At 36.2% G+C, this 25,795-nt stretch overlaps 1 protein-coding gene across 1 annotated transcript in view; it reads left to right on the top strand.

Moving 5' to 3' along the window:
* The window catches only part of Dg (Dystroglycan), a 316,602-nt gene extending 299,322 nt beyond the window's left edge, over nucleotides 1–17,280 (top strand). Inside the window, exons 6-16 of the mRNA XM_071598970.1 lie at nucleotides 1,566–1,823; nucleotides 2,543–3,178; nucleotides 4,178–4,399; nucleotides 6,081–6,328; nucleotides 7,700–7,846; nucleotides 8,195–8,300; nucleotides 9,688–9,951; nucleotides 12,378–12,683; nucleotides 13,998–14,168; nucleotides 15,118–15,523; nucleotides 16,304–17,280. Of these exons, the coding sequence (XP_071455071.1) occupies nucleotides 1,566–1,823; nucleotides 2,543–3,178; nucleotides 4,178–4,399; nucleotides 6,081–6,328; nucleotides 7,700–7,846; nucleotides 8,195–8,300; nucleotides 9,688–9,951; nucleotides 12,378–12,683; nucleotides 13,998–14,168; nucleotides 15,118–15,523; nucleotides 16,304–17,280 (3,741 nt within the window). The remainder of the gene's footprint in view (nucleotides 1–1,565; nucleotides 1,824–2,542; nucleotides 3,179–4,177; nucleotides 4,400–6,080; nucleotides 6,329–7,699; nucleotides 7,847–8,194; nucleotides 8,301–9,687; nucleotides 9,952–12,377; nucleotides 12,684–13,997; nucleotides 14,169–15,117; nucleotides 15,524–16,303) is intronic.
* The last annotated feature ends 8,515 nt before the right edge of the window (nucleotides 17,281–25,795 follow it).

Here is a 25,795-nt window from a genome sequence, read left to right as displayed (position 1 = left end):
CAGTGTTAAGTGTAAATGTGCTTCTGGCATTCTAACCTAACTGTTAGCTCACCATCATTGCTGTGAAAAGTGGAGCATATTTGTCTTGCACTCTGGCAGTTCTCACTAGCATGAACGTGATAATTGTACTTATTGCTTTCTCATTTCCATGTAAATCACCCTGATTGTTTTACTGAAGTTACATTTCCAAGCTTATTCATCTTAGTACTTTGTCTCTGATGAGCAAGCAATATGCTAATTATTATTACCATTAACATTTTAAAGTCATGACAAAGTGTCAGGGTAAAATAATTATTTCAATGATCTTACCAATGGACTCCTCATCAAGTGAATATTAAATGCTATGTTGTGTCAATTATCTAAATTAAATTGCTAGATAATTCAAATCATAATTATTTTGCTTAATGGGAGGATTTTTTGCAAAGATTAATCCATCAATATAAATAATGTCTTAAAGAAGTGCATACCTAAGGATTATTTTATGGGAAAAACAAAGTTAATTTATTTTTTTGCATGCTGCATGAAAGTTGTTAATGTTCTCATGAAACTTAATAGTTCTTATGTAACTAAGTGAATACATTTTTACTGTCACAGAAAACAGTTCTGTAGATGAGGACCCTTAGTGATCCAAAAACCATTTCATCCATCTCTCGATGATCTGGAGTAAATTGAATTTTTAACTCATAACATGGATTATGCATATGTTGCCATCCAACATCGTTACTTGTGTGTGATCATGATGTAAAGATAAATTTTTGCACCATATAGGTTTTAAGATGACCGGATATTATATGACAATTAAATATTTCTTGATAAAATTTAACTGTGATGAATTACTACCATCTAATGTTAAAAAAACTGCTGGGTTATAGTGAATGCTAATGAATAAAATCTGGTTGAATGTCAACCGGGTAGCAAGAATAAAATTCTTCCTATAAATTTATTTATCAAATGATAATGGTTTCATAACTTAATGACTTTGTTGTTCCAAATTCTTAGGCTAATTTATCATTTTTTCTTGCAGGTAGTCCTATATTGAATAAAGCAATTGAAGATTCATGTTTAAATATTTCCACTTCATAAGACACTCAAGGAAGTGATTAATTATGAAAGTAGTGACTGAAATATATAAAATATGGAAAACCTTGATAATTTTTCTATTTGATGTGGACTGTTAACACTCTATCCTAAATAAGTTTTCAATGTGATGGTGTTACACTGCTGTACAATCCAGATGGTGGTGATCTTTTGATTGTTAAAAATCTGTTGTGAACCAGAGATAAAAAAATACAATTCCTTTTAGTAGATAAAAAATATGAAATTAGTGAACATTTATCTTTTTAGCCGCATAATGGTGGATGTTATAAAATAGTGTTTTTTATTGCTGCTTATTTTTCTTCTGGCAATTATTGAATGACAATGTTACATTCAGTTTATAAGTTCTGCCAGATGGGGAGCAATTAAGTTAGAAACTTTAAATCTTGTTTTTTAAAGGCTTCGTGTATTTTTTTAAACTTGACTCTACTGTTTTCCCCTTATGCTTTATCCTAATTTACTTCTTTCAGGGTGTTTGTGTCAGTCCATTGCTAGTCTCAGTCGTCCTGGATGCAGACTTCAATCATTTGGGGGCTCAGAGTCGAGCCAGGGTTGTTGGAGTGGCTGCTAGCACCTTCCTTGGTGTTACACCAGGATCCCTTATGCTCAGGTCACAGAATAGGGAGGATAAGCCAGATCCCAGCGATGGCTCTGTTTTGGCAGCTGGTCCTGGTGATTCTCCCCCAATGGGCAGGAATGCCAAGCGTGGCTCAGTGCTTGAGTGGCAGGTGAGTTTGAGGATGCTGACATTTTATATCACTTCTTTTCTTTTCTATCATAAAATAGCATCTAGTTGATTATATATATATATATATATACTGAAAATCCAAAAGGCCATGGAACAATCCATGTTGATATTTCATTCTCTTTTCAGTCTTCGGTAACCGTAGTATGGAGATGTCTGTCTATTCACTTGCTTCAATTGTTCTCATTTTGCATAGGCCATCATGTTCTCCATCGTTCCAACTTTTATTATTGTTTTGGTTAATATTTACCTTCTGCCTCTCCCTTATATCTCAGCATTTTCCTTAAATCCTGTGCCCTTTCTGCAAATAAATGTGCTCTGTGCAAAGGTTATGTTTGAATTTTCCTTCCATGTACGCTTACTCCCTATCTTCCTTCCAACAGCCTTCTATCATGTACTCAGCATGAATGTTCAAATATTATGGTATATAAAATGACACTTATTGAGTGTTAAAACTTTCATATACCTTTGTTTGGGTCCAAAGTTAATGACTGATTATTTTTTTTGTGGAGAAGGTTGCAAGAAATATTATCAGGGTGGCCACTCAGCAATCAAAATTGGAAAATGTGAGGATTGCTCAGTGTTTCTCAAAATCAGGAATAAGTGGGGAAATGAATACCTTTCAAAAAACTGGAAATTTGGATGTGTATGTATATGGACAACTCCAGTGAGTGTCTCTGATGCTATTTCTTTGTCTTTTAGGTTGGTTGCAATGGGCACATTTGGCAGTGGAAAGAGAAAGATTCAAAGAGCTCAACAGCTGGCAGTAGCAGTGATTGGAAGGAAGTTAATGGAGAGTCGGTAGCCGAGCTTCGGCGCCACGCTCGCGATGGTTCCCTCACTGACATCTTAGGCCTGCCGGTAGTGGGGTGGCGGGTACGGAGGGTGGGAGCGGATGGTCGGCCCCATAGCACAATGGGCCATGCAGGGGGCCGAGGGGCTGGGTCCCTGAGCCATAGGGTACGTCGGGAGTGGGGCTCAGGTGACTCTGAGAATGGGGATGATGAGGAGGACGAGGAAGGGGAGGAAGAGTTGCCGAAACTGTGGACAGAGCCTTGGGATGGAGATTATGGTTTTGAGGAGAAGACTGCAGAGCGTGTGCCGGAGACCAGGATAATCCCAACTATGGCATCACCAGTCTTTGCCGAGCCAACAGCAGTAACAGTTGGCAGCATGGGAGACAGTAGCCATCCCCACCGTCACCACCACGGAGAGGGCGAAGAAGAAGAAGATGAGAATGAGAATTATGGTCCATATGCATCTGTGGCTTCAGGCAGGAACGTCATGGTCACCAGTCCAGTACCAGTTTATGGCACTATTTTGCCCACTCCTGTTTTGGTAGGCAAAATAACAATGTCATTTCCTTATATATATTTTTTTCTCAAAGGGCAATTGTCATGCGTTATAAGGCTATAAGTGACGGTTTTTTGACCAAATATGATGCCCTGTGTTGAAAGACGAGGGACAGGTTAGGTGTTCCGTGTTGTGCAGTAGTATACTAAATAAATCACCAGTCCCTTTCCATTTCCATTAACTGTCCATAGAGATGACGTTTTGTAAGAGACATAAATATCAGATAACTTTCACAAATGCCTATTAACCCATCCTTTGACAACTTAAGTTCTGTGAGAAAATTTTGTTTAACTTGTCTTTTGTACATGAGATCTGCACTGATGTGCAAGGAACAAACATATTTCAAGTGTGATTGCTGATTTTGAGGCCACTGTGCAATGGGCATTGTTGAGCAAGTTTTACATCCATTTTAGTCTATTTAATCAGGGTTTTAACTTGCTTTCTCTGTCAGCCAATTTTTAAGAAGTCTCTGCACCTTGCTTTGATAGGTCTCTGAAAACACAAGACTTGAATCATTGTGCTGGTGTTTCCTTTCAAATTTAATACAGATGTTTATGGCTTATGAATGTGAATGTTTCCAAAGGTATTAATTCATAATAAATATGATTGACATTTTTAGTGCATTTCTTCAAGATAGACCATATCTAGATATAATCTAATGGATAGAATATATATCAACTTTCTAGGTATTTCTACATTTAACAGAGAACAGTAATATTTATCGGATTATGGACAATGGCCTTGATGTGTAATTGGCTACTTTCTCTAACCGATAGTGCCTATTCAGGAATATTTGAGATTTCATTACAGGTCAAATCATTTCTTATCGATATTTTCACCCATCATAGGCATAATAAGTAACTAAACATGGCTGTTGTCACTGGTCATATTAATTTTCTAGTGGATGTTATCAAAGTGCATGTTAAGCTCCAATTAAACATTGCAAAAATATTTTTATATCATTTTTACCTTATCTTCATGTAGGTACCGGTGAGGCCAACTCGATTCCTTGGAATGGATGAAGACGGCAACAGCATTGAGGCCAGTCACTTTGAAGAACTTGCAGGGGCCATAGATGCCACTCCATCTCTCTCCCTCATAGTTGTGTCCCCAAAAACCATGTCATCCCCATCCATTGCCCCCAGTCCCACATTGTGGCCCACCACTCCATCTGCCACAGTGGACAGCAGTGACTTATCCCCTGTGGTAAGCTTGAATCGGTCATTTTCATAAATATTGAAATTTGTTGAAGCAATGTTGGAAAAAGGGGCTGTCACAAACTTGTGAAACCTGCAACAGGCAGGGAAATTAATTTAAGTGCCTTGAAAGCAAGGGTTTTGGGTGTTTGACTGTTAAAGAAATGGCTCAATAATTTTCAAATGTTGGTTGCTTGATTGGTGTGGCTCTGATAACATATTTAGTCTTCCAGAAATGCAGCAACATTAGTGCCAGTACCTACTGTAGAGTTTCATTATTTTAATTATTCATTGAAAAGTGTTAGATTTAAGATGGATAAAAGTAACATTGGAATTTCCAAGGCAAATGCTGGCACATGACAGAAAAGTGTGAATGATCTGGTTGTAAATATAATGTTTCTTCAATTTGTGTAGTGCTGGGATTTAGTTGAAAAGAATTATCATGGACTTTTAATTTCACTTTGGTGTGTGTAGAAATGAAGTTGAAAGTAATTTCGGGAACTTTTCAGGGTATAGGTATTTTTAGTCTTTGATATCAAATAGTTATATGCAAATGAAATTTCAACTTGTCAACATTAATGCCATAAAATTGTGCCTGTGTTAAAAATGTATGACTTTGAATTGTAAGTTATCTTACGGAGTCTCTGTTAGAAATCTTTTTGACCTCCAATGGTCACATTTTGAGGAACCATAAAATCTTTCAGTCCCTTTTCTGTGAGTGAGTTGTAGCTTAAAGTACCTATTCTGTTCCATCCTGAAGAATCTGGAGGACCCAAAACTCATTGTGTCCTTTGATAAAAGTGATAGGAAAACTTCTTTTCTGGGTAAAAATGTTATAAAAAGGATAAATTTAGAAAGTCAAGTAAAAACAAGTAATCTCTCATCATTCAATGAGATTACATGCCGCACATATATGTTATATATAGCTGAATTCCTCTTATAGGAGAGTGCAGTATAATTCCAGTGGTACTTTGTTAATCTATGGAATCTTTACATGTTAATGGATGATATCGCAAGTGGATTCAAGTGTACAAAGCTTAAGTGATCTTGTAAAATTTAAGTCATCTTTACCTAACAATTTTAGCCTGTTAAGGCTCAAAATCTCTTCATTACCTGAAATGAATCGATATTAGTCATTTAAAATGATAAATTCAAGAGGAATTTTCTTTAAAAGTCATATGAACCTTTAATTCAGTCCACTATGAGCTCTGAACACCTTAGGACTCAACACATTCCATTTGCCCAGTATTAATGAATTCTTTGTCTTTGTTATATTTTTGATGAACTGATTTATTTCCGAATTATGCATCTCACCAATGGAAGTATGGCCTTTAGTTTAGCTGAAAAACCTAAAGTTAGCAATCCTTGGCATTACATTTAAAGACGAGCATGAAATCTTTCAGAAACTGTTTATTTTCATCTTTTGATCAAACCTTAAAGATAAATTTCAATTAAAAGTCTTAAAATCTGTTCTCATTTGCTTCATATTTTTTTTCATTTGAAATGGAAATCTATCAGAAAATATTGTCCTAAATCCTATGAAAATAGAATTTCACTTGTGTATTTTCTGAGTGTTGGTGACTGCAGATCTCATTTCTTCATTTTGTCAGCTTCATTTTCTCTCAAGAGCTCATTAATATTACTTATTGCATGTGGCACAATGTTATAGTTTCTCTTCTTTCTCACATAAGGTTACGGAGCCTCTTCTGCCAACTACTTCAAAGGACTCTGTGGATGAAATGAGCTCCAGTACATCATCTTCTATTACTGAGGAGGTTGCATCTGTCTCATCTGAAAATTCATATGAGTCACCCAGGGCCACATCTCCAACGAGATCTGAGAGCAGTGGGGAGGAAATTATGATCGACATTAAAAACTTCCCTCCCACCAAACATCATCGGCTGCGTAAAATTCCTGTTACAGCGGGCAACCCACTTAGGTGAGTGTATAAGTACACTGATTGAATTTTGACTGTTTTAGAAATGGCCCATTCAACCACATTTTGTTGAGGTCGTAATTCTATGAAAGGACTCATAAATCCTAGTTGCATGCTGCTTTGGATGTACTTCTTGTTTCTCTTTATTTCTCTCTCAAGTCCAAAAGGTGAATCTGTGAGGCATTTTAGTGGATAAATTATCTGCTGTTTATGTGCGTTCAAATTCTCAGTAGTTGCATTGCTCAAAATATTTTTCCTTTTGAGAAATAACATAGTAAAGGAAGATCACTAGTAGAAAAAATGCTGGAAATCATTATTAAAATACCAAATTCAAGCAATCAGTGGAGTTTATGTAGTTAACTGCCGTGGCTCAATGAAGGCAGAGATGGCTCCAGTTTTTCATTAGTTACCACCCTGGTATAATCTTAATTGCAGGATGATTGGTTCCACCATCACTTATTTTGCGAGAAAATTCTTTCATCTTCAACAGATACTTAAACAGATCATTCCAATTCAAGCAAGTCAAAAAGATGAAAAATATTTAGTTAGATATCATATATTAAAGGAGTGTGAAAACATACCATTAATTAGTATTTTCAGTGGTGAAACTCATTTATTTGGGACTGGTTTCACTCAAATGTTCTTTCAAGCATTAAATAGTTGTGCTCTCCATTTAACTAATAACAATATATTATTACGAGCGTAGTCTGAAAGGTTGTTGGAATCACTACCAGATGTTCACACTAGCAGAAGTTTCCCAAGTAATAAAAGGTAATCCTTGATGAGTAAACTCATAATGTGTCAGTACTCTGTAATGAGATCTGTGATGGGGATGCCTCTCAGCTCTTCCCATTTAGTGATTTGTGAAGAAGGAAAAAATTTAGATTCGAGTAGAGATTAAATACTTTGTAAAGAAAGGTATGAATACTAGCACTAAAGCAGACATGCTATGAAACTTTAACGGAAGTCTGGTGAGAGATTAGCAAACTTTTCCTTTAGCTAAAAGCAAACCTTTTCCAATGCCACAGGTGCCATCTCTCGGATTTTCTAATAAGTTATTTCATGGCCCATGTATTTTGTGTCTGATACTCTTCAAAATGTTTTACAATTATTAATTCTTTTAAGAAAGAAAGTTGTGAAATTTTCGGAGAATTTGGGCCGGGGGCTCATTAAACTGGGCCACAGTAACAAAATTCAACTTATAAAACCGATGTTCAGATGCTTGTCATCAGGGAACATATTTTAATTAATATAATGTCATATTATTTGAGGAGAATGACAGTTTTTTAAAGATCTATGATTCCCTAATGGTTTCAGTGACACATAAAGGACTGTATTCATTGTCTTGTATTAATGGGAATCATTAATTTATAGGTATGTCATACCAGATGACATCTTTACTGATTTAGAGGATGGAAGTACAAGGAATCTGAAGTTGAACTTTAAGACAGCGGAAGGAGAGCCAGTATCACCATCTTCCTGGGTTCAGTTCAACCCTGACACTCAAGAAGTTTATGCTCTGTAAGTAAATTGAAAGAAGCAATAAAGTAAAAAAACTCCTTGTCTTTCAGACCGTTGGTGTTGATATATTAATGGTGATGGAAATAGTATATCCTTGAATGTAGTTCTTTTCATGATTTCCATAAGACAATATGTAATTTAGTTATTTAAAAAATATATATAAGACAAGCATTACCCCAGCAGCCTAAATTTAAATACTAAGTAAAACCCTGGCTGAGGGATTTTACTTTTGAATACTTTTAATCTTAAATGTGTTAGCCCAGAGAATTGACTATTTTTATCAAGAAAATCAAATTTAAAATGAGAATTTATTTGAAAAATTAATCCTTCTTTATGTATTGTTTTCAGTCCACTTGAAGAGCATGTGTCAAAGTGGGATTTCATTATCGAGGCTGTTGACAGAGAGGGAGCATCTGTGTCAGATACCTTAGAAGTTTCTGTTCAGCATCATAAGGTACACAATAATTAGTTTTTATGATTTCAAAGAAGTTTCTTTTTGAATAATAATTTCTGATAATAACTTAAAATAGTTTTTCTATTCTATCTTGATTGCATTCTAGTATATTTGTACACATTATATTGTTTTGTAAATTTTATATTTATTCTAATAATTATATGTATACATACAGAATCAGCAGTTTCCCAAAACTTCGTCTACAATTCGAGGACCTAAGTTTATATTCCAAGCTAAATGAAAATTGAACCAGGTTCATGCTTATTTTTGTGGAAAAGTAAAGCATTAGTTTTTTGTTGAAAAATTCGAGGCACGTTTTTCCCTACAAATCGAGAATAAATGAAATTAAATTTCTTCAATTGTTTCTGTTACTGTTGGTAGATATGGATATTGAATGGTGTCGCCTCTGCTCAAGTTTAATTAGGCGTTCTACTTGCCCAGTTCCCTCCTTGATGGAAGTGCTCATCCATTTTTAGTCATAATATGTTAGCCATCTTACCAAAATTTCTAAGAATATTCCCTCTTACCAAAAGCTCTATTTGATATTTTTCTGAAAATGTTGTAGACAAGTTTTATTTCTGCATATCTATTTGATAATTCTTAACTGTACACAATATTGAAAAATGATCGAGAATGAGTAAAGCTATACTATTTTTATTTCAAAGTGAATCTGTCAAAATGAGGGCAATTTGTCCAGAAATATTCATTGGCTGACACTATATTAGTGTACTTAATGCTTGCTTACTTTGTCTTGACAGCATGTTTGTGCTTATGTTTATGATGATACACAGGTATAGTGGCAAAAGATGAATTTTGAATTGGTCTATAACATTACTCTGTTGTATTGGGTTGTCATCAACTCCTGGAATACAAAGTTTAAGCCAGTATAATTTAGTAACTTCTCCATAAAATAATTTTTCACGCTTAAGAGCTCACAACCCAATGACTTTAAATATTGTAGCTTAGAAATAGGGAAGTTAGAATGAGCTTACTGCCAATAAAAACTGTAGTTTGGATTTGTAATATCATATTAATACCAAATTATTCAATATTCAGTTAGTGATATAATTTGTTTGAAAAAATCCCACTGTATAATCTCCTGCTCATGAGTAACTGCTGGTGCCCCTAAATTCTATGAAACTCAGATTTCACTCTTAAGAGTAAATCAAAGTTGATAATAGATTAACTGTCCATAAGTGTAGTTCCTTGAATGGTATGCTTGTCATACTACCCTCTGGAGTACTTTTTTTGGATTATTGTGATGGTGTTATCAGGTTAAAAGTTTTCAGGTGGCATGTGGCTTCGTAATATTTTTGTATTATTCCAAAAATGTAATCATATCCTTTGGAAGTTAAAGGAATAACGTTGAAAATCTTATTCTTTACAGGGAAGAAGGACATTCCACCATGAATTTTCTCTTGTCCTGCAATTGGAGAAGAAATTTGACTTTCCCTCTGATGTGGATTGGCAACTTAGGGTGTTGGATGGACTCAGGCGTTTGTTTGGCGATGACTCTATTGTTGTGACAGCTGTTGGACACCAGCCACCCCCTGGTCAGGCATCATATGCAGATACTTTGGTATTCTCATGGACAAATGATACTCTACCAAGAACAGATTGCCCCAAAAATGATATTGAAAAACTATATAAGGTAAGAGTGTATCAAAATATGAAATGTGGTATCTTCCTCAGAAATAAATGGTAAAATAAAATTTAATATTTTGGAAATTATGGCGCTTGTGATGTTTGTGATTTAATTATAATGGAAACATGCTGTAAGTAAGATTTATTGGGTTTTACCCGGCAAAAATGGAGATTTTCTGTAGAAAACATAATGAAAATGCCCTAGAGAAGCTATCTTTTTAATTACATTCCTAATAAGTCCTCACCAATCAGCTTATATGCAAGGCTAAGAAGTAATTTATTTCTCAGGGCTATTTTATTATAAAGAAAATAAATCATTTTTCACAAACTTGAAAAGGAGTTTCTGTTAACTTTAATTTCATATGTATTGTTTATATTTTCTTTCAAATTGCCAAATTTATTAAAATATGGTGTGCTAATCAAATAACTGTCGATGGCTGGTTCTGATGCTAAACTTATTATTATTAAAGTAAATATAAACTTATTTTCTAGTGGGGATTGGGATGGTGCAATAGCTAACATGCTGGCTACTCACCCTGGGGGCCTGGGTTTGAGTCTCGTAGACAGCAAATATTTTTCAGTGGTATCCCAATCCCTACTTGAGGTGCTTTGTGGAGAGCACTTGGAGAGAGCATGCCATCCATCGGATGGGGCATTAAGCTGCACGTCCTTTGGCATCTTTCGTTAAGAGTAGGCTAATGCTGATGCCGGGCTTCCCTTCATCCTTTCCTGTCCATCCCTAATTGCAAAAATGATCTCAGCTGTCTGTCGCCTCCCTTAAAACTACTACTTCTCATCCAATAATTTAGCCTACATTGCTCATCTAAATAGCAGAAAAGCACTATGTATTGTATTAAGCTTATTATATGAGGGTTGATAAAAAATTTTCAATAAAATTTGCTTTTAAACAGCAGAGCAACAAATTTTTTTGTGTTGTGACTTTTAGGGAAGCAATTCGTGATGCAAGATATCATGTAGATGTGGAATTTTATTGGTATGGGAAGCAATAGAATTTATTATTTTACTCATGAAAGAGTAAAATGTGGTGTCCAAAGAACAGAATTGTACTGCTGAATTAAAATCAATTTCGCAATGTAAACCCTTGGAGCATCAACCATACTCCTCAAATATCAGCCAATTTGCTTTTGATTTGTTTCCGAATAAGTTGCACTATTGTAGTAGTAGTAGTTTTGAGGGGAGGCGACCGACAGCTGAGGTCATTTGCCCCATAGGGGATGGACAGGAAAGGATAAAGGGTGGAGAGAAACCCGGCGTCGGCATTAGCCTACTCTTTACGAAAGGTGCCAAGGGGTCCTCAGTTTAACGTCCCATCTGACAGATGGCGTACTCACTCAAAGTGCCCTCCACAAAGCACCTCAAGTAGGGATCGAGATACCTCTGAAAAATATTCAACACCACCGTGATTTGAACCCGGGCCCTCAGGGTGGGAAGCCAGTACGTTAGCCCCCACACCATCTGGATCCCCTTGCACTTTTGTATATATACATTAAGTCGCAGGGCATTTCATGATTTGCTTGCTTTTTTTTTAAATATCTGCTTCAATTGGGGTCAAGACTTTGGTATCTTATGCTTGTGTGGATAAGCATTGCATGAGTGGATAAGCATATGTGTATGCTTATCCACTGATCCAAGTTAGCTATCAGAATACTCAAATCTCAATTTTTTTATCTCCTTTCATTTTTGTCTCTTTCACCATAAGTAGAGGTCTACTAAAACTGTGGATACTATTGGTATTAAGAACCTTAAACATTTACTAACATAATCATTTGCTAAGAGCGAAATTCTTCATTCTCTGATGTGCAGAATTTTAATAAAATTCAATATACAAGTCAATTATGGCATCATGTGGCTGAATTGCTCTCATGGAAAACAAGCTAGACACAATTGTCATGTGTTTTTGGAAATGGTTCAAACTGAGATTGTGGGAACTGTGTGTGCTTGGCCATAAAAGATGGACTCAATTTTATGATTTCATTTTTATGTTGTTGTTGAGTCAACCGTTGTCCAACAACCCAATTAGTTCAATGGGTTCACCTCTCTAGTACTGATTTACTTTACATATATGTCATAGGGTAATGTGTTTTAACATGGGAATTACTCATCTGGAGATTCACATCATATGATATGGTGTACTCATTATATCAGGCTCCGCTATAGTGAGACCATCATTTTATATCATAATTCTTGGAGGTACCATGGTATGATCATATTTTATGGATTATCGAGTATTAGAAAGAGATACTTAAATACTTATCAAACTCAGATAGGGTGTTATTTTGTTGTTTATATTTTTTCTCAAGTCAAAAATTGTGTTGCTGTTGTGTTTTACTTGTAAAACCAATTATTATAAAGTGATTTCACAATTTAAAAATCCAATACGTGGGATCTTAAAGTAACTTTTGATTCTTTTAGATTCTGGCACTGAATGACGCAGGTGAGCCTTCATTGGCTTTGAGGGATGTGCTTTCACCAGAGTTTAAGGTGAAGAGGGTTTCGTACAAAGGAAATGGTCAATGCGAAGGCATTGGTGCAGGAGAGGAGGCAACTCCTCCAATCAGCAAGCAAGTTCCCAAAGGTCCTGGGGAAAGAGGAAAGGAGCCTCCGAAAGTGCCCCCATTGCTGCCTCCAATGTCATCAAACACGGCACCGGTTCTCAGGAATCAAGTGGATCACATAAATGCCACAATTGGAAAGTTACTAATCTTCAAGGTGCCTGAGGTGAGCAATGCCAATTTGTGTGGAATGAAAAAAGTCTCTCTGGTTTTTAAATTAGGGATGAATATCTGAAATTATCCTTCCCAAGATTAATATGATGGACCCTACAGAGAATATCTGTGCGGTTTCTATGGCTTATGTTGTCTTATATTCTTTGCTGAATATCCACTAATTGTTGTCTCCTCAAATATTTAATTCTTATTATAGAGCATCGTTATTATGATTGAATAGATAGAAACTTTCCTTCATAGCAATATTATTTGGGTTCCTGTAGTTTCCCAATTGATTTCAATGCATATGGTACAAGGAATATAACTTTTTGTTTCACTGAAGGGCTTTCTACTTCACCTAACCAATGAATGTTACTGTGCTTAAATTGGGGTAGCAGATGCTTTTGGGGTAGGTTAGTTGTTAATACTGTTATATCATTAATTAATATAATTAAATTTGAAAGTGAATATCAAATTGATTTGGTTGAATGTTCATTTTGTGATTATTGAATGATTATGTCATGCAAATTAATGAAAAATTTGAATCCTTACTTAATTGAATAGACCTGAATCAGAAGTAATAGTTATTATGTGCAAAACCAGTTATCACCCAGAAGGTTATTTTGATAGATGATTGAAGAGCTGATATGAAGCCCTTCAGTTTATAAAAGTCCTATATCAGGGAAGGGGGGCAAGGTCCTTTCCCTGTGCCCAGGAACACAGGTACCCAAAATAGCACAAAGTGTCTGTGAAGCTGAGGGTGCCTAGATGCGTCAATCAGAATTTAACTCAGACCCTCCAGTCAGAAGCCCAGTACTTTACCTATTGGACTATCATGCCCCTTGCTAGGCATAAATGTATGTATTCCAAAATTTTCCCTTGAAGTTAATTTTTAAATGAGAATTCAATTTTGTGTTCAAAAATGTATCTCATTCAAATATTGGATCCTTGAGTTTTCACGAAATATATGCTAGTTTTAAAGATTATGCCTAATGCTATAATATGGTAACTGATTCATACCTATGTAACACAAAAAATGTTGTTCTATGTGAGTGAAGGGAAGAGGATGTTTGGAAACTCGTGCATAAATTACTGAAAAAATTGTTGTAATGTGGCAAGCAATAGACTATATTTTCATAGAAGAGTTGTCTACCCATTGTAATTTGGCATCAATTTAGTGCAGAAATTTGTTATCACTCTTTACTATGTCGTATTTGAATTTTTCTCCTGGACTGTTTGGTTGAAGGAAGTTGTAAAATATTTTTGTGGGTATTCTTTAAAAATGTTTTGTTTTTATTCTGTTCCTCATTATTTTTTTCTTTGACAGGATACCTTCTATGATGAAGAAGATGGTAGCACTAGAAATCTTGAATTATCACTTCTTACAATGGATCGCACACCAATTCCCCATGATCATTGGTTGCAGTTTGATGTGAGGAATCAAGAATTCTTTGGAATTCCTTTTCCTCAAGACAAAGGCTTAAAAGAATACCAACTGGTAAAGTAATTTTATCCTAAAGTGATTAATGGTAAGGTAATGGAAGATACCAACCCACCTTCGGATGAACTTAAGCACTAAAACTTACTAATGAGGATAGAAAACGTTTTTCAGCAATTTAAGGGTATGCCACCATAATAAGATGTGTTTTTAAAAAGAAAAATCTCATTAATTGGTGTTTGGTGATTGCTGTTGGTTGGAGTGGGGAGCTTAGACGAGGAAAGAAAATTGACAAAATATGATGGAAGTATAGGCCAATCCCTATGCAATTTGTTCTTAAAAACAGATTCCATGAAATTATGGTAGGTGCTGCAATAGTAACTTTTGACGGATTCATCCGGTAATATTCAATACAATGCAACCGGGATATGATTATCATATGATATGACTAGGCGAATGATTTTAATGCTCTGAAACTGTTGCATCAAAAACATGTGCGTTACCAGGGATTTCAAAGTATATCTTCAGCTAAGCAAACTGTGTAACTTTGTGATATTATTTATTTGAAATTTGAAAGTGAACTTTGTAACTGCACATAATTAACTAAACTTTATGACAAATAATATGCTTCAATGCACCTGGTATTATTTTATATATTGATAGGGTTTTAAAGTCGTAAAAACATAATTAAAAGTAATATTCATAATTGAGAAATTAATTTTGCAAATTGTATTTGTGATATGTTTTAAAAAAATCTAAAGAATATACTTACATGATTTCTGAATCAAATCAAAAGTCTTTTATAAACTATTTTGTGTCACACTCTTGTGAAGTAACTAACTTCACTAATACTAAATGAAAGCCTGTGCTTCCATTTTTAATTCATAAACGTATAAAATTTCATAGCCTTTTTATTCAGTATTCTAATATATTGCTAATCATATATTATTGAAAAATATTAGTTTTGGTATTTTCTTTTGATAATGAGACATGTATTTATTTCTTCTAGGTTTGTAAAGACAGTGGTGGGCTCAGTGCACATGATGGTCTTGTTGTAGCTGTTCATGACATTCCTGCAATCACTGCAAGTACACGACGAAGACCACTACTTCCGAATCAACAACTGCCCACTGCACATTCATTCCATAGCATTGAATTTGTGGCAACTCTAGCAAAGGAGCATGAAAAATTTGACTCCAGCCCATCACTGAAGCGGAAATTTGTGGAACGCCTCGCTCATTTGTTTGGTGACCGTGACACCTCTTCAATCCTGCTCTACTCCATCACGGCAGGAGAGGATGATGGGGTGGTTGAAGATGGAGAACGTGGAACCACTCTTATCTCATGGTTTAACACATCTTTGGCAGTGGACAGATGCCCCAACAAGGATGTATCTCGCCTCAGGAACATTTTAGGTGAGAGCATATTTTATTTATGATAATAAGTCATCACTATTGTAACTTCTCATTGTATTTTAAAACTGATATTAGTCCCCAAATTACTCAGTCAGTTTGTTCTGAAAATTTCTATGCAAGTCAGAGAGCATTTTCATCAAATTATCTTTTTTCTTTGGAATCTGCTGTCTAAAACCATGCCATACCCTATACTTAAGTACTTGATGTTAAACATGGATGCACATTCATCATTCCAATGTAATGCTTGATCATAAGTAATGTACTAATTAAAGGTTTTAGATACTCCCTATCACATAAATGAGGAAGTTTAGATGATGCTTTCTACAATCTTCCTAATTTTCTCTAACTAATATTAATTTAACCTAATTTCATCTCCTTCTTCAGTTCTTTATGCTTTATACCTACCTTCTTGATATCCCGAAAGCCCATTCTCTTCTTTCCCACATTTCATTTTATGTGGCATTTGAAATTCACTAATCAGAGTATTCAGGTCAGTTCGTTTCCCCGTGTCACCTGTGGTTTTCCACGAAGATTGGGTACCCTAAAAATCACACAGTAAATCTTGAGGGTACCCAGGGATCTGAGAGATCACCTGAAATCAAACTCATGCCCTCTGGCCAATAGTGCAATGCTTTACTCACTGAACTACCACTCCCATAGGTTTTACTGAAACAAGGTTTACCAAATAAAATATCAATTCCATCCTATAGTATTTTATGGGTGGTGGTGGTTCTTAATGTAATTTGGGCTCTAGAGAATATCGCTTGTCTTATCTTGCAGTTGCTGAGAATGGCGGCCCTGGTATGAAGGAGGTATCCCTTAGTCAACATGTGCAAACAACATTTGGGTATGAGTTGCCAATACGTAGCATAGATATCATCCCGATCAACACTTGCCTAGGGGAGCTCTCAGTCATCCATTTCCCTGAATCACCTCCAAGCATTTTGGATGAAGACGATGATGAGGGCAGGGACAACGGGCCCTCAAGCACCACATCCTCCTCCTCTGACGAGTATCTGATCACATTCATTGTTCCTGCCGTTGTCATTGCCGCTATGCTGCTCCTCGCCGGGCTCATAGCTTGCATCCTGTACAGGCGACGGCGACGTGGAAAGCTGAGCGTGGCAGAGAAGAGGGCTGGTGGAATTGGGGGTGGCCCACTCCTGGCTGGCGCAAACCGTGGCATACCTGTCATCTTCCAGGATGAGCTGGAGGAAAGGCCACCTGATCCAGCAAAGTCACCAGTGATCATGAAGGATGAGAAGCCACCCCTCCCCCTCCCACCCCCTGAGTACCAGATGGCTCCGAATGGTGGAGGAGGTGGGGGTGGCCCAAGGGGAGGTGGTCCCCAGGGTGGAGGGATGATGGCGGAGCCCCACACTGGCACACCACTGCTCTCCCAGGGTCCACGGCATCATGGGGGTGGGGGAGGAGGTGGGGTTGGTGGGGGTCCGAGGAGGAGGGGTCGTGGGAGGGATGAGGGTGGCGGGGGGATGATGATGCTTGGGGGGGGTGGGGACGAGGACCCTGGGGAGAGAGGTGCACTTATGGGTGGGGGGCGGGGTGGAGGAATGGGGATGCGCGAAGATGATGGGGGTGATGAGGAGGGGGACAGAGTGATGGTGCCAGTTGGGGGGGCATCATCCCCTCCATATCATCCCCCGCCACCTTTCACAACCAACCGTGACTCAGGTAGGGGATCGCGACCCAAGCCAACACCAACATACCGCAAGCCACCTCCTTATGTGCCTCCTTAAGTTGAGTCTTTGTGGTTCCTCAGAATAATAACAAGGGAGTGGCCTAATACAATGTCGAACTGAATACAAACTGCTGTTAGGGAGCTGAGTGACTTTTGTGTAGTAGGACTGATGGTTATCCTTTGTTTTATGAAGTAATTTACGGAAGGGGGCTGCCAGGATCTAGCTGATGTAACACCCTAACAATCTTTTTAATGTAATTGAATTATTGGCTGAAAATAGGTTTTTTGATTAAATTTGTAGTTCACAAGGTCTAAGGATTATTACCAAAGTGAATCTGTTAATGGTAAGTCTGTTTTTGAGCAACTATTCATTTTATTTATATGAATGCATTTCTCATCAAGATCTTTTTGATCGTGTACTTTTTATGAAATATTGGGAGAAAGAATTGTTTCATATATTAATTTTCATTCTTTTTCTGAATGTAATGTAGTGCAGATTGCTAAGATCTTTCATTGTTTCTTGTTGGGCACAAATGTGTAGTAAATGAATGAATGCTTGTGTTTAAATATCTATTTATATTTAAATAGGAAAGAATTGAATGGAAATGGCACAAAACTTTATAATCGTAGATTGTTCAGTTACTTGAAACAATGTTAATCAAAAGCTGAGGAACCTCTGAACTCTTGTGTTGGGATGTACCCCATTAGTGAGAACATCAGAGGAATTAAATTTTGGCTCAAATATTCATGAAGATCCTGTGAAAACGGGCTTCATATCAAAATTGACTGAAGCTAATTGAATTGTCCTCGCATAAAGTACATTATGAAACCCTTTTCTTGTACTTAAGGTGTAAGTTATCATCTCATTTTTTTTAATCATTTACTTGCATTTTTAATCTTTTGATTTGAGAACCGTCCTCTTGTTTGTGTCAACACATCGTATGTTATATGTGGGGAATTACAGATTGACTTTTAGTGTTTTGATACTTAGAAATCATATGATTTTTAATCCTTAAATATCATGTCGTAACTTGTAAGATGAAAGTTGACATGGAAGAGTTATAAAGTTACAGTAATCTTTTCCTATGATACTTAATTTTAACCTTGCTAATATACAGTATTTTCTATTTGTTTGGAGAAAAAACTTAGCTGCATGATTTGTTATTGGGGAAATCCTTCCATTTTATTTCTGTGGAAAAATTGATTTACAACTACACAATCACTGGGTGCCTTTAATAAATCATCTAACCATATTTAACCAACTAGGTAATATAAATAAATTATTAACTATGGAAATAATCTCTGAAAGTTCAAAGGGGTTTGGGATATAATTTATAATTCATATTCACATTAAAACCCCATGTTTTTTATTCATTTCTCTCTTTATCACACTGCTTGTAATTTGACTATGTTGGAATTGAGTCCACATATTACGAGTGAAAATTTTCAATAAGTACATCTATTAGACTAATTTTTATCCCCTTGAGACCGAGGGTCCCCTATAGTGCCAGGCACAAAAACAAATAATCAATAACTTTTATAATGGACCAAAGAGGGAGATTTTGCATGTATTTTTGAAGCATGGTTGGAGCAGGATAATGTGATTGGGCAATTAAATGTTGTCAATGAAATAAGGTTGTATTGGATATTGGACTGAAATGAAGGCTAAGCTTATCTCCCAGGGCTGTTCCACGTCTTCCCACAGGAGCTGCTTTTATTAGGTGAGCTTTTGAAGCACTCTTGTTCCTCTGAATTATGTATACATCTACTAGCTTTGTTTATATCCACTTTGACCATATATATTGCTCTACTGATCTGTAGAACAGTGCTTGTGTTTGATTTATTTAACCTTTGAAGTTATTTTTCTTGTTGATGACACATTATGCACTGCCATGAAAAATTGTTTCAAATATTTCTAACACGTGAATATGGAAGTGGAAACTCACTATTTATATTAGAATACCTCCTCTCTCTTCCATATTCACTGTTAGTTAATGTGCCATTTGTATTTAATAATAGTCATTATTTCATTTGTGTTTAGTCTTTGTGGCAAGTTGTATTGAAAAGGACTATGTCTTATTAAAAAATGTAAAGTCAATGACTGATTCATAAGTTGCATACCTTTGACTAACAATGTTATGTTTCCTAAGGTCTGTATGTACTCACATTTTATTTGCTCTAGTGAGTTATGTCAGCTGTTAATTCTTAGCAAAGTTTTCCTGTAGGTTTTGTAGTTACCAATAGGTTTTGTGTATATGTATTTGTGCAAAATGTGAGTATACATTTATGGACTGATGGTTGGGGATAAGTCCACAGAGTGAGTTATGATCCCCTGCTGTGCACATTTTGAATCATTAAAACAAAATAATGACTCAACGTTGGGTGACTGTGTTATTTCTGTTATGGTTGATACGCAGAAAATTAAGTAACTTACCTAGATATGAGAGGAATATGCTTAAATGTTAGAGAGTTGTGACCCCTGCTCCATACCTAGGCTACCTAGTTTTGCCAATACTAGTAGCTAGTGAGCAATGTTCCCTCAAATATTTGTGGTGCCTATGTGGACTTTGGAATAGTCACAAGTGGAGAGTGACGTAGTATATGATAGATGATGGACTCGTGTGCTTGAAGAATAAGTACATTGGGGCCTTGTTATCTGCTTCATGGCCGTGCTCATGTGAAGTTTACGGGGGTATATACTTGTAGTATGGTGGTAAGATAGCGGTGTGCTTTAGGTCAAAGCATTTGTAATGAACTTTTGACAAGAGTGAGTGAAATTCTCTTTACACTGATAGAAAAAGTTCTGAGGTGGTGTTCCTGGCTGAATTGAATATATGAAGGGTATTTATGTTCAAATTAACCCAGAACAAAAACCATGAAATATTTCTAATTTGTCCAACTAATTCCAAAAATTGAGACTACAGCATTTGAATTTTTCCCATCATTGCCAGAACCTAAACATTTTTTTATTACTTAGGTGAAAGCAATGTGTTCTCTGTATCAAGCTATACTAAACTGCTTTTCCACTGCATCTCAATGAAAAATATTCTACCTTGATAATAACTTTGAATTGTACGTCATTTAATGTTTTTTTAGCATCATGAAAATAGTTTTATTACACATTTACTACCATAATTTTACTGTAGGAAATCCACTTCTTGATGTTTGTTTGTATTTTAGTACAGTTATTTATAACCTTTAATAGAAATGATAAAAAGAGCCCTTCATTTTGGATTTTCATTGAATTTTATTCATATATTTCCCTGATTGGACACCAGAACAGTCATGAAAGGATTTTAATTTTTAGAGAAATATTTTTGGTGATATTTTGGATTAATTTTCATTTATAAGATGCATATAAATACTTTATCTTAATTATTTATTAATACTGAATTTACAATACTATTTAGCTGTATCACAGTTGGTAACAGGTTTAAGTTTGTCATTTCACATTAAGTATTCCTCTTTCAGTAAGTTATGGCTAGGAATAGTGAATATTTTTGTAATTAACTATTTGGCCTGTAAATATTTAAGCCTTCAAGATAAGTTAACTGCTACAAATAACTCAAAAAGTTAAAAAAATCAAACTTCACACCAAGTTGTGTAGAACTTTTAATTATATGCATAACTCACAGAATGTAGATTTTGTGGCTCTTACTAATCTTCTTTGGTCTTACTTTGGGTAAACTTTGGAAATGTGTAAAACTTAAAGATTTTGATTCTGTTTGAAGTATCATATTTGATGGCTCATAGGATGCACCCTCATTTCAGTATGACACCCAAAAGAAAATATTTTAAGTCAGTGCGAAAGCAGATCACCAAACCAAATTAAGTTAAATGTACTTCCGTTTAGTTCTTACATTTCAGAAAAACCAAATTTTGGGCCAAATTTTCTTGCTGCTGCTGAGTTTCTATGCTCCTTTGTATGGTCTAACACACTTAGTTTAAATTGAATTATGTAGCTCAATTTCATGTGTTCTGCTGTCATATTTACAATTTGTATTGGGATAATTTTTAAAAGAAATAATTCCACTAAGATAGGAGAGCTCATGCTGTTTTGTTATGATCATTTGTGATAAAATATGATGATATGAATAGGATAAAATATGACCATGTGGAGTAAAAATAACATTTAGTATTCAACATTGACCAAAGGAGTTTCAACCATCTCTTATAAGATGCACGTAATGTTTGGAACCATAATTTTGGAAAAAAAGATGCATCCCTTGTGCCATCAAATACTCTATATCATAATTATTAATAACTGTGGAAGAATAGAATTTCATCCAACGTAGCATGCTTAATAATATATACATAATACTTGCTGACCTATTATGAAGATTTTTGTCAGTAGTGAACTCTTCAGAATTATTATTCAAAACTTATACCCATTCTCTGGGATTAGACCCTTCCATTGAGAAATTTATCTGATATTCAGTAAACCTATTTTTGGTCTTTTTAAATTATATCAGTTTCCGAGGAAAGTGATCTTCTAAGATAGGAAAAATTTTACACCTTAAACAAAGTGTGGAATGGTTGTATGCTGATTTCCAAGGATACAAATGAAGCCGGTATGAAGCATGGGGAAAGTTAGTAACATTTTAGCATAGAAACCAGTGTTTGAGTAGAGAAATTTTGGAAATTTTCAAAGAAGAACTAAAATACTTGCACTTCCCGTAGATCATCCCTTTATCTATATTTATGTGGATTTTAGGAATATTGAAATTTTGAATACTCCATATGCTTATCTTTCAGGATGAAGTTATACCTTAAACCAGTTCATAAGAAATACATTTTTGCCCCTGATGCTTTTATTCTCTATAACGTTCAATTGCATCACAATCTCTGTCGAGTTTAACATTTCATACCTTACCCATCCCCTCAACATTTGAATCAGTTCAATGTTTAAATTAGGAAGTTCAAAATTCGTCATGCAAAGTATCGTTAAATATTTTGTTGGTTAATTTTCTTGGATAAAAATATTCCATGCTCTTAAGGTTTCTGAATTTTCAACCAAAAATTTTTCAGATTTAAAACTGGGGCTCTAATAAATGAATTTATTATTGTGCTATAGGAATTCTTTATTGTGTTTTGCTATAATGGATACATTATGTGTTGAAAGTTTGTTTTACCCTTGATATCTCTTTCTTCACCAACATGCCTCTGGATCTTAGACATTTGGCACTTATAGTTCTATCAAATTCCCAGAAAGTGAACTGCCATAGTTTATAATGCCCTCATGCTTAAGACAGGATTCCAACCCATGCACTTAAATAGATTAGCATGTGGACTCTTTATAAATATGTTCAAGACCTATGACACTGGTGCAGTAAGTATCCTTATTTTGAATTGAAGATCACAATTTCTGAATATTGATTTTGGGTTATCGGTGTACACAAATGCCATCTTGGAAAAGTGTTTGATCTAGCCTGAAAGTGATGCTACATCTTCAGTGAGTTGGGGAAACTGTTAATCAATAATAGGTCAAGAACTGAAATGTGACCAGTGAACAGCCATTTGGCTCAGCAAGGTACTGAATGGTTTTCTCTGGTTGGTACCTCTACCGGACACTTACTTGCCTTAACTACCAAGTATCCCCTTCTTCATAATCTTATAATCCATCCATGCTCACATATCTATTCCCTTGTGCTTGTTACAGTCATGAAGCTTTGAACACATTTATTTATGTTCCCTGCAAGCCACCGCTAGAGTGTGTGGTAGGGGGTCGGACAATGTTATTATGATCCCTTATTGTTCATGGAAAAAATGACATCTTAAATCTATCTGTTCTACAGTCCATCTCTTGTATTGACATGATCTCTCCTACCGTAGTACGATGGGGTAATAATACATTTTCAACATCACTGCTTAAGTGATGACCTTCCAATTTATGCTAGAGCTTCAATTTGTAAGTTAACCTTCACTCTGCGAGTGATTCTCAGCCTAGCTGCTCTGATATTTTGGATACGCTACCAAGTTTATCATAGAAACGTATTTTTACAAATTTAGCTCCTCTGCGCTGCACTGGATCCAATTCCCTAATTCATCCAACTTCGTGAGGATCCCATATACTTGCAGGGAATTTCTAAATGAGGCCTAACCAACGACAGATAACATTTCTCTTTGACCTTTTCATCACCTTTACCTAGTACTCTTCTAATCAATCCTAATTTTTACTTAGCTTGTCCACATATTCCCCGTATTGCGTTTCACCCAGTAGAGATAGTGAATGAGGGTAACGTGTAAGTATTTAATGGAGTCGTCACATTCCATTTCGGTGTTCCGAATGCAGTAGGCGTTCGGGAGGGAAGTTCGGACATTTTTTGTTTTAGAACCAATGGATTAGGCCACAAGTATGACACAATCACGGCAAAGTCTGAAAAAACTCCTAATTCTCCTTGCTTTTTAGGCATTGTGAAGTCTCTCCTTTGTATTTCCTCATTTTCTTTGCTACGGCACCAAATAAAACCGAGGTCAAAGCAGAATGTCACGAATGCGGTCAGTCACGAGCGAAGCGCTCGGGTTATATGCCGCAAAGCCGTGACAGCATGCGATCACAATCGGACCCTTCGCCGTATTCATATTATATGCGTGAACGTTTTCCCAGCTGGGACGATTCATTTCTCCCCGATTTCTGACTCTTAATGCTCAAATCTGTTACATCGGAGAGATAATGCCATAGTTAAGCTGCTGGAAAATTCACACTGTATGCGTGACGATCATCCCCAGGCACAGGTATCCGATGGCAATGGATGGATTGTAAGGGTTTCGGTCTGTCAGGCGAATGAGTGCATGTCTTCATGAACGCTTAAGTCGCGATCAATGCAAATTAGGTGCAGGTGTGTGTAAGCAAAATCAATTCTGTCAGTTGCGCTCCTAAAACAGAGACACCATTTCCGCGGATTAAATCTGCCTTACGCCAATTAGCGTAAGAAAAACTAATGTACGTACTTCATGGATGTGTGGTAGTCCAGAGCGTGCAGCATATGGCGGAAGGATTTCAATCCGAGTGAGCCTTTAAAAGGCAACCTTAGTCCGAGCATTATGTGCTACTCCGTGCGAAATGTGAAATGCCCTGTACGCATCTGCAGAAATGGCCAATGCAGCGTCAATATTTTTTGTTATAATTTTTCTAAATAATATTGTGTTATAATATGTTCTGTAAAGAGCGCTGAATCTCTAGAGGTGCCCACCTTTCCCTTAAATTCTTGTTTTTTAATGTTCCCCCTATCAAAGCAATCCAACCATCCAAAAAAATTGGATCCGCTGTTATTATATCGGAATTACATTTTCAGTCACTATTAACCTTGTTAAAATGAACAAATTTTCTTAATAATATTACATAAGCAGTGTTATAGTGTTAGATACTCAAAAACAATAAAGGCTATTACTGTGCTGCACTGATGTATCTTTCAACCACAAATACGGTAATTTTTTATCAAATTTTCCTTCCTCTCAAAACTTTTGAGCCGATTTCTTCGACTATTATTCCCAAAATTTTAATGACTTTGTTTTAAGTGAGACGGTTGTTTTCCCCCAGTGCCCCCCTGTTTTACTTGTTTCCCGCCAGCAACTATACGAGGTAAACCACGGGGAGGCAGGTGAATGTATAGCTACTCCCGACCGAGCCCATCCCAGAAGCCCTGCCTTCCTCATAGAAGATAAATTGATATAACGATGGAAATCCGGTAGATGAAGAGATATCTAAAATAATATGCATGTATCACACTGCACAGCCTTGAAAACCATATTTTTTTCGTTTTGAATCATTTTCGAAATTGGGAATTCTTTGAGCTATCGGACGACTACGCCAATGCCTTTTTCTTTCCTCACCTGACTTTGTCACTCGTAGTTACCTCTTCCAGAGTGTGATGTGTTCTTCGCAAGTTAACTAGCTCCACGAGCCTCCATATTCCCTTCAGTCTTGCGAATTTTCCTTCCGCATGCCCATCAGGGTCACTTCTTGCATCCGCTACCTCTTTTTCCTTCACGGGGGCGTATCTCAACGCTACCAGTCGATTCTCAAGCCCTCCGAATATAGTCTTGAACGCAATACAAAACTTTCAAATTCGCATGCACTTTGGCGAAGGAAAGGAGAAAATATGATTGCACGAATTTTTAACATTAACAGTATTCTTATTTGCAAATATCCAGAACTTGGAAACGACTTGTAGCTGTAAGAAATGGCCCAGAATATGCAACAATGGCCATTGCCTTCCTTGCCAGTGTCATTTTGAGTTCCTCTTTCTTTAATCTTAACATAATCATATCCTGTCCAACTTTATTCCATACGCTTCATCATCTATCACTCTTTCTATCCAGCTGATCCTCATAATTTGCCTCACATTTCAAAATATTTACAATATTTTATTTCATCCTTCTAGGACTCACAGCCATTTTTTTCAATCGAGTATACTGAGGCGCATACAATAGTTTTTTCTTCTTGGTGAAGGTCTCTTTAGTTATTCGTATCCTTCGGTACCCGCTCCTTCGAGGTTTACCTCGTTTGCTATTGTAATTCATTATTGAGTCTCTATACACACCTTTTCCTTTGTGTAGTTCTTTTTCAATAC

This window comes from Hetaerina americana, unplaced genomic scaffold, assembly GCF_022747635.1.
Source record: "Hetaerina americana unplaced genomic scaffold, ioHetAmer1.1.p SCAF_10, whole genome shotgun sequence".
NCBI classification, from domain to species: Eukaryota; Metazoa; Arthropoda; class Insecta; order Odonata; family Calopterygidae; genus Hetaerina; species Hetaerina americana.
Note: the sequence above shows the minus strand (reverse complement) of the source record. Positions and strands in the feature narration are given on the sequence as shown.